The 9724-nt window shown below is 48.5% G+C and overlaps 1 protein-coding gene across 2 annotated transcripts in view; it reads right to left on the bottom strand.

Moving 5' to 3' along the window:
- The window catches only part of Dao (D-amino acid oxidase), a 22129-nt gene that overhangs the window by 9874 nt on the left and 2531 nt on the right, over positions 1 to 9724 (bottom strand). For both annotated transcript variants that reach the window (XM_026786474.1, XM_005344251.3), the window contains exons 2-5: positions 7564 to 7763; positions 4619 to 4733; positions 2856 to 2932; positions 1990 to 2055 (exon numbers count right to left, since the gene is read on the bottom strand). In XM_026786474.1, coding sequence (XP_026642275.1) covers positions 1990 to 2055; positions 2856 to 2932; positions 4619 to 4733; positions 7564 to 7754 — 449 coding nt within the window. In that variant the 5' untranslated portion in view covers positions 7755 to 7763. The remainder of the gene's footprint in view (positions 1 to 1989; positions 2056 to 2855; positions 2933 to 4618; positions 4734 to 7563; positions 7764 to 9724) is intronic.

Here is a 9724-nt window from a genome sequence, read left to right as displayed (position 1 = left end):
TCTCTCTTTCTCACAGAGCGAGGTGTGCACTGGGATTGGGACACACACCCTGTCTCTCTTTCTCTCACAGAGCGAGGTGTGCACTGAGATTGGAAAACACACCCCGTTTCTCTCTTTCTCACAGAGCGAGGTGTGCACTGGGATTGGGACACACACCCCGTCTCTCTCTCTCACAGAGTGAGGTGTGCACTGGGATTGGGACACACACCTCGTCTCTCTCTCTCACAGAGCGAGCTGTGCACTGAAATTGGAACACACACCCCGCCCTCTCTTTCATTACATTCTGCTGTCATCAGATTGCTTTATATCAAAAGGGACAAACTTTAGGAGTGTGGGGAGAAGAGGCAGAGTTGGACCAGTGTCAAATGCACCTTTGTTAGAGCATAACACCAGAGACAGTGGGCCTGGGGACACCCTTCTCTCTCTTTGAATGTCCCAGAGAAGCGCTCAGTGGTGGCATGTCTGCCCAGACTATGCGAGGCCTTGGGTTTGAACTCGGCACTGAAAACCCATCAAAAGAGTTAGAAACCATAACTATCCAAAGGGTTTTCCCAGAAGGAATTCTAACTACCTAATTTCTTAATGGTGGACACCTGGGAAGAGTCTGGTCAGGGGTCACAATGTCCCAAGGACAAGAGTAGTGTTGCCAGCCCAGTGGTTTGTTGTGGCGCAATTCCCTCAGATCTGTAACACCCATCCTGGAGGGGGAGAGGCTCTTGAGACACATGAAGTTAATGAACTCCCCATGACTGGGAAGATGAAACACAAGATTCATGAGGCCCCTCCCCAAGATCACACTGGCTAAGGGAGGAGACTCAGGCCAGCTGAGCAGCCCAGGGGAGATTCTCCCAGACATGCAGCTGCCTCTGAGATGAGCAGAGACCACCAGGGTCACAGTTTTCACCCGTGTTAGGCTGTGCTTTCTGATGACATGGTGTCTTTGAGTCATTCTACTCCTGTAAGTGACCCCTCACCCATATTGCTTTTACTAACTCAATACACTCATTGGTTTCATCAAGTTGAACTTTGATGTAATAATTACTTTAGTCTGTTGTGGGTTCCCTATCTGGGGTGAGTAATCGTGTGTGTGTATGTGTGTGTGTGTGTGTGTGTGTGTGTGTATGTGTGTATTGTGGCTTCTCAGGAAAATGCTCACATGACATGTTTCCCAAGTTTGGCTGATAGCTACACTCACCCAGGGTACTTATTGAGATACAAAATTTCTGGACTACTAGGCATGAGACTCTCCATTAATCCAAGCACTTGAGGAGTAGGAATAGGCAGATCTCTGTGAGTTCCGGGTCAACCCGGTCTACATAGAGACCATGCCAGCCAGGGTGAGACCTATAGTGAGACCCTGACTCAAAGGGACAAAGATGAAAACCAAAATTCTGGACCATTGCCCCAGGGCCTATAACTCAGTGGGTGTGGAGTAGGCTTCTGAAATCCATATTTTAAAAGGTCTTCCCAGATCATAAAGGTCTCCATTTATTTCAGAGTTTTTCAAAATCTTAATAAATTATAGGAAATATATCAAGTCTCCTTTAATATGAATGCAGGTGATCCCCAAACTATTTGCTAACATAGAACACTACATGATTCATGTTAAAACATGAGTAGCAAGACGGGGCATCTGCCCTTGACTGTATCACTTAACATCGTCCTAGGGATACTTGCAAGGGCAGTTAGAGAAGAATGAAAGGGAGAGAAATGCTTTAGAAGCTAATTTATGCAAGCTATATAACTATATCTAGAAAAACATTTAAATCCATTTTAAACCACTATATATGAGCATGAGGGCTTGAGTGAGATCGCTAAGAAGTACAGCAAATGAAAGTCTCCGCACGCAGAGAATGAAGGTCAGGACCGGGGACAGCTCCCACACTGCATCCCGGGATTCTCCTCAGCCTTGGAGTTTGGCAACATGACTTCTCTTCTACAGCCTGGCCCCTGCCACCTGTCCTTCTCAGAGGAAGCTTCTGCTCTTACCTCTCAGTCAGCCACGGCAGGTACCTCTTCCCCTCTAAAGACAGGCTTGTGTTGAACCAGCCATAGCTAGAGTCAGAGGGGGCAAAGAGGTCAGAATCTGAGGTTTGAGAGCTGCTTTGTATTATTCTACGAGTCCCCAGTGGCTAGAGCTGAGCCACCAGGTGTCGCTTGTGGGGTGATGGTAGGGATTCAGCTTAATGCATCAAACCATGGCATTCTGGGAAATGTAAATAGAGTTTGGATGTTTTGGGGGATGGGGTCAGGTGAGGAGAGGACCGGAGGCCAGGAGTGTGGAAGCACACAGGCTGGGCTGGATTCTGAGTGTGGTCACGTGGCTGTGTGGCCCTGGGAAGTCCTTTAGACTTTCTGAGGTTCTGTTTCCTCATTTGAGAGAGTGGTTTGACAAAGTGGATTTGCTAGGATTTAAATGCTGAATGTCCTCAAAGTTTCTGTGCACAGGATTGGTGTCTGAGGTGGCAGTACTGAGAGGTGATGAGATTAGAAGGTTAGGGCTAGGGAAGAAGCCGCAACCATCAGATGCTTCCTTCAAAGGCCACTGTGGGACTTCATCATCCCCTCTCTTTGCTTCCTAGCTTGAGATACAAGCAGCTCTGACAAGCACCCTCATGAACTAAAACAAGCCTTTTTGCAAAGGTAAGTTGTGTCTAATATTTTATCATATGGATATAAAGTTGATTGACATTTCAGCTCAAAGCCAGGAAGGGGCTGGGCTTCAGAAGTAGAGGGTACCAGGGGCTCTAGGATTGAGATGGGATGGCAAATTGGTGCTTCTGTTCCTGGCTGCTTTCTAGACAGTTCTGTCTGAATTGTCATGCCCAGTGTCTTTGCCTGTGACAGGATCTTACCTGTACTCAGGGAATATGTCCATCTCTCTGGGGGTCAGCCTCCGAAATCCCAGAACTGTGTTTCTCCAGGAAGGGTCCTGAGGAGAAAGCAGAGACAAGCTCACAGGGATAGGTGGACTTGATCATCAGGATAACAAAAACTCACAGAATGCTTGCTGGATGACAGACAGTCGGCAGTGTCCGGCTGAACCTCCAGCTCACTCCTGCTGCAAACCAAATCCTCTCAGAGAATCTCCAACAAAGAAAAGGTGCCAAAAAGACTAGTTCTACATTCTTGGTGGCTGTGGCAGCTCCTCCCCTGAAGCTGCCAATAACCCAAGACCCCACCTAAAACAGTCATCTTTGGCCATTCTTGGGCACAAACTCAGTTTGTGGAGGATTCATCATCAACCCTCATCTACAAGTTATATAAGCTCCATGCTTTAGTTCAGCCGTGTAGCTTCTCTGGCCCAATCTCTGGGGTGAGAGGGCTCACTGGGAGTTGCTTCCTCATATATACCTGTTTCTTTGCTTTTTCAACTTGACTTGATTTAGCTTATGGCATCGGTCAAGAAACCTATTATCTGGTTACAGAAAACCTTTTGGGCAGCATTTACTTATATGGCTCTGTTGTTGGGTCTCCACAACCAGCCATTGAGGTGGATGCAGTACAGACAGACCAAATGACCTTAGAGAGGTCAAGTCTTGTTGTCTAAAGTCACACAGCAAAGAGGTAGAGCTGAGATATGAACTCACACAATTAGGCTCAAGTCTATGCTCACTCTGCTTAGCATCAAGTAAGTGGTGGGGAGAGATAGAGAATCTCAGTGGACCTGAGGCTGGGGGTGTAGCTCAGGGACAAGACACTTGATCCTCACCTCCACCAAAATAAAAATAAATAAACAAATGAATAAATCTAATTTGAATGCAAGTCTATGACCTCTTAGTACTTCCCCAGCTCAGAACCCCAGCCCCATCTGTGCCCTGTTAGGTTCAAATCCCCGCCCCCCTCAAATGGCAGTGCTGGTAATGTTGTCCTAAACAGGATTTTGGCGGGGTAAGCATATGAATTGTGAAAAGTCTCTGCTCCTCGATAAGCCTCTCTGCCGACACAGCAATCCACATCAGACCAAATCAAACTGAATTAGAAAAAGCCCAGGTTTAATGAATAAAATGCTCCTGAATGATTTTCCCCAGAGAAGAGACAGGAAAGAGAGACTGGAAAACATGTCTGTTCTCTGAGGAGCAATTTAAATACCCCGTGAGAGTGGTCTTGAGCATCTCTGGGGGAGGCGTCATCATTTGATGGGCTTTCTGAGATGTGGCAGGGTTTGGAGAGAGATGGGGGAGGGGGCTTGGGTTGGAACTTCCACCCAAACATTCCAGATTTTGGGTATATGGATGCCGGGGCTGAGATTGTTATTGGGTAAACAAACCTAAAGGTGGGTTTCTGGATTTGTGTTCACCAGAAAAGCAGAACAGGGAACACCCCTAATCCTCCAGGAACCTCCTTTAACCTTCCTTCCCTCAAAGGTCAGCTACCTTGGGTAAGGACAGCTATTTCCCTCTCTATAGCCTGTATCAGTCAGACCCACAGCCCGCGGACATAAAATCTGCTGCCTTTTCTCCCATTTTGCTCTTCTTTCTGTCTCTCTGATACATCCCAAGAGAGGGCCTTGGCAATTTGGATCCCAATCCTTTCGCTCTGCCCACAGAGTGGTCTAGCTCTGTAGTTTCTCCGCACCCTTGCATGTTGCCCTCACGGTCAAGGACTCTTGGCTCACCGGAACTTCGTGTTGGAAGAGATTGTAGCCTGAGACTAGGGACAAGCCCATTTTTTCAGCATCTTGAGAATGGATGTGGCTCAGCAGGTAGTCGAAGGTTTGCTGACCCCACTCCCTGGAAATATAAGAAATATCACATGTGAGTCTCTTCTGCCAGTTACTGTAAAACCTGAGTTTAGGTCAAGAAATGAAAATCTTTTTAGCCCCTACCTTCTGAGACCTTAAGGAATTTGACAACCTAGAGCTGAGGCCCCTCTCCCCTTCCCCGTTTTTTTCCTGTGCACAAATTCTTTTTAGACTACCCAATAATCTGATTCCAGCACTCGGGAGGCAGAGGCAGGTGGATCTCTGTGAGTTTGAGGCCAGCCTGGTCTACAGAGCAAGTTCCAGGACAGTAAGGGCTACTCGGAGAAGCCCTGTCTCAGGGAAAACCACACACACACACACACACACACACACACACACACACACACACAGAGAGAGAGAGAGAGAGAGAGAGAGAGAGAGAGAGAATGAGTGGTTGGACCTCAGTCAATGGGGAAAGGACACAGCCACCATTTGGGTTGGAATAAAGCTTGAATACACTTCTTGTCTTCATGTGTTTGGTCTTCTGGGCACACCCTCTTGATCATATAGGGTTGCCTCGTCCAGATACTTCACTTGGAATATTGTTTTCTTTCTTTGTGACCCCAAACTTATTCCTAATCAAAGTGGCATCAGGATCTTGGTCACTCAGCACTCTGGGCAGAACTGTTCAGGTCAGCCTGTGTAGTGCAAAACCCAGACATCCACAGGGCTCCCTCCTTCAGTGCTCCAAACAGCTCTCCCACACCCAGCTTCCCAGATGGAAACCAGGAAGGAAAGCATTCCATAGTGCACCCCAGGAACATGCCTGGAGTCTGGAGAACTGGGAACCACACAGTGCAGCCTGGAGCTGAGCACCCCCACTAGGAGCCACAGGGGACAGGACACAGACACTGGCTTGTCCCTCTTCTTTGGCACACAGCTGGCTCCATTCTAGCCAGGCTGGGCCAGTGCTTGCTGGCTGAAGACTCTGTGCCTGGTCCATTGTCCTCAAGAAGCTAACATCAAGGTCACGTGTAGGACCACACACCTTTAAAATCCTAGAAGGAGGCAGAGACAGGCAGATCTCTATGAGTTCGAAGCTAGGCTGATCTATGTAGTGGGTTCCAGAGCTACATGGTGAGACTCTGGCTCAAAAAAAAAAGAAAGAAAAAAGAAAAAAAAGAAAGAAAGAAAGACTGGAAGCAACCTTGTAAGTGACCTTGGGAGCTGTGTTTGAGGATGGACACAACGTGGAAGCAACACCATGGACGGAAACACGGTTTCTGAGATTCTTGACAGGAGTGAGCGTTAGGGTCTGTGTGATGTCACCCACTGAGGGTTCGTGTTGACACCTGTCAGCTACTAAACACACATCATGGCCTTCTGTGCCTTCTTCAGTCAACTCCCTTAGCTTTGGCAATCTCTGCATGCATCAGTACTGCGGCGTTGCGAGCCACCCAGCGCTGCGAAGGTCCCAGCGCTTGGAGCTCCTCACAGGATGGGCCTCCACATTTGTTTATTTCCTGTGTGTGTATACTCACACACGCACCTGCTGTGGTCCTCATGGGAAGGTCGGAGGACGGCTTTGGGTGCTGCCCCCATCTTCTACTGTGTGTGTTTGCTGTTTGCTGTGTGCGCTCTGGGCTAGCTGGGCTGTGAGTTTTGGGCGATTCTCTGATGTCCTCCTGAAGTCGCCCTAACAAGGATAGCCTGGGATTATTGATATGAGTGATTACATCCGGCTTCAAAGTGGATTCTGGGGATATGACCCACGTGGTCAGATTACATTCTGAGCCTCTCCCTCGCCACTCTGTTCCAGTTTCAGAGACAAGCCCGTGGTGATGGCTTTGAGAGCTGAAGTTGTAAGTTTAAATTATTGTGCTTAAGATACCTAGCATGCAGAAATACCTCTAACCTGTAAGCCCCGCTTGCCCAAGGACAGACAACTTTTGTTGTTCACGAAAGTTAACAACCCACGTGTTTTTACTTCTGTAAACAAGGTTGGTTGTCCCAACTGCACAGGATGTGCTGGGTCATACACAGGCAGGAAGTACGTCAGGTATCTGAGGCCATTCCCTAGCAATCCCAGGTATGGACCCGGCCAGTGTCCATTATCCTGGCCAGTATTTAATAATGCTTGTTTCAGGTGTGTGTGTGGGGGGCGGGGTGGCACACATCTTTAATCCCAGCACTTGGGAGGCAGAGGTAGGCGAATCTGTGAGTTCAAGGCCATCCTGGTCTACAGAGTGAGTTCCAGGACAGTTGGGCTGTTACACAGAGAAACTCTTTCTCAGAGGGGAAAAAAAAATGTTTGCTTTAGATTTGGCTCAAAAACTGTGGTAGTGGTCTTATTCTTGGCTAGATGGGATCAACAATGCCCAGGATGATTTTCATAGGATCGGGGACCACAGCTGTGTCTGCTGTCCAGATCAGCATTTCTTTTGTTTGGTTTTGTTTGTTTGTTTGTTTTGGGTTTTCGAGACAGGGTTTCTCTGTAACTTTGGAGCAGATCATTATTTCTTACTGCTTTATTTGTCTTTCCTTATTTATTTACTCTTTTAAAAACAGAGTCTCCCTGTGTGCTCTTGACTAGCCCAGGGTCTCCAGCTTGCAGGGACTCTACATTTGTTCCTCTGCTTCCTGAGTTACAGGATGACCGGTAGGTGCAGTCACCTGGCTGTTTATGTTTTAATCTAAGTCTTGTGTCGTCCTTGATGACCTCAAGCTTATAGGCCACTCTCCTCTACCCCCAAGCGCGGGGACACAGGTTGGAGCTTCCATAAGGGACTTGTCCTTGGCGATAAGAATTGTGATAAAAGGCTTCCTCTGTGGACCCAGCTTTCTGAGTCCCAAGACTGCCACATGGGACCTCTACTCACGCTTCCTGTGGGTTGCTGGAGTCCGAGAGATAGGGCTGCCATAAGCCCGCAGCCACGTCGCTGGTGGTGAACGGGGTGAAGCGGTCTGCATAGACCTTCAAGTGCAGTGGCTGCGCTGGGTGGAAACGCTCGTGAATGCAGAGGGCCGTGGACAGTCCAATGACTCCCGCTCCAATCACGACCACACGCATCACACCAGCCTGCGAGAGGAGAGAGTGGGTTGAGGGTCACTGTCACCACCACCATCAGGGTGGGCTCCTGACGGCCTGGAAAGCACCAAGCACGCTGCCCAGTCCCTTCCATTGGTGATGGCAACGAGTCCAAGATTCTAGAATGTAAGGGGTAGTTTCCCAATTTTTAAAAAAGGTTTGTCTTATTTTTTATGTATTTATATGTGGATGCGTATGCACATGTATGCATGTGTAATCTGGGTGCAAGGCATCAAGAGGAGGCAAAGAGGGTATCAGATCTCCTGGAGCTGGGCTTACAGGGTTTTGGAGACCCCTGACCTGAACTTGAGGCCTCTGGAAGAGCAGTGCAGGCTCTAACTCTTGGCCATCTTTCCATCCTCAAGATTCTGTTTTCAAGTAGAAACCCTGAGCTGTGCCTGATAAAAGTAAATAAATAAGGAAAAAAGAATAAATCAGTAAGAAATAGGGATCTGCTTCAAAGCTACAGAGAAACCCTGTCTCGAAAAACCAAACCAAACAAACAAAAAACAAAACAAAAGCAATGATGATCTGATAATTGCGGTTGGTCCCAACCACCGGTTTTGCAGGCTAGTCAGGTGGGCTGTCAACCCTGGGTAAGATACTAAGTTGCAACTTAGCAAGACAAACCTGGGGAGGGGTGGGGGAGGGTTAGGGAGATGGGGAGTGGGGGGTGGACAAGGAGACAATAAAGGCAAAGCAGCTCCAGTGTGGAGGAGAAGCTCCCACCCTCAGAGACCACCTATCATGTACCGTGAACTACAGCTTCACTGATTCTCATACCTAAGCCTCCTGTGTCCTTCTGAGGTCAGGGCTGCTGCTTTTGGTCTCACTCTACAGATAAGGAAACTGAGGCTCAGAGGGTGGAGTGTCTCACACACACCATCACCAAGTGGTTGTGTTGGAATTTGGACACATTTGCTGCACCCCTACTATGCGCCAGGTTGCCGGTAGCATCCCCAATGCAGGGTTTGCCCTCAGGACCGCCTCTTCTGGCAGAGGACTAGGCCTGCCTTGGGGTGCTGAGCTGGCTGCACCTTCGGATGTTCAGGCCTAGTAGCTTTTGACCTTGGGCCTTTCAGCCAACTCCTGTGAGGCGGAACAAAGGGATTGTGTGTGTCCGGAAGAGCCAAGCTCAACTCTCCTCCTCTGCACTCAGCTGGCCTCCCACAGACCCCGGCTCTTGGCAACACCAGCCTGGGGCCCTGAACAGCGGAACATTCTCAATATGGCCTAGTTTTGCAAAGGGGATGGCTGCAGGCCACGAAGGCTGGGCTCTGCTGGGGTTTCCGACGCCAAGCTGGGGACTGAGTCCACAAACAGAGGGTGGCAGCTTGAAGTCTGCACTTGAGTGTTGGGGTTTAGGAAGCAGAGCCCCCTATCCTTCCTCTGCACCCTCACCCCTGAGACAAGACTACTTCATTAGTAAAACAGGAGCAACTCCAATCTCATCAGCTGTCTTGAAGAATCAATGCCGGGCTCGGCAGTGGTTTCTGTTATGGTGCCTGGTCAGCCTTCAGTACATAGTACCCAGTAGCCAGTACAAGTGCTCAGTACACAGCACACAGTACTCGGTACACAGTACTTAGTATACAACAGTCAGTACTCAAATACTGCACAGTATTCGATACTCAGTACACAGCACACAAGTACACAGTACTTAGTATACAGCAAGCAGTACTCAGAACATAGCACACAGTACACAATACTCAGCACGCAGTACACAGGACACAATACACAGTACTCAGTACACAATACACAGTACTCAGCACACAGTACACAGCACACAATACACAATACTCAGCACACAATACACAGTACTCAGTATACAGCATGCAGCACACAGCAAGCAGTACTCAGTACACAGCACGCAGTACTCAGTACACAGCACACAATACACAGTACTCAGTACACAGCACGCAGTACTCAGTACACAGCACACAGTACTCAGT

The sequence above is a fragment of the Microtus ochrogaster genome, chromosome 2 (genome assembly GCF_000317375.1).
Source record: "Microtus ochrogaster isolate Prairie Vole_2 chromosome 2, MicOch1.0, whole genome shotgun sequence".
In the NCBI taxonomy this organism is placed as follows: Eukaryota; Metazoa; Chordata; class Mammalia; order Rodentia; family Cricetidae; genus Microtus; species Microtus ochrogaster.
The sequence above is the reverse complement of the archived record's forward strand: the minus strand, read 5'-3'. Positions and strand labels throughout refer to the sequence as shown.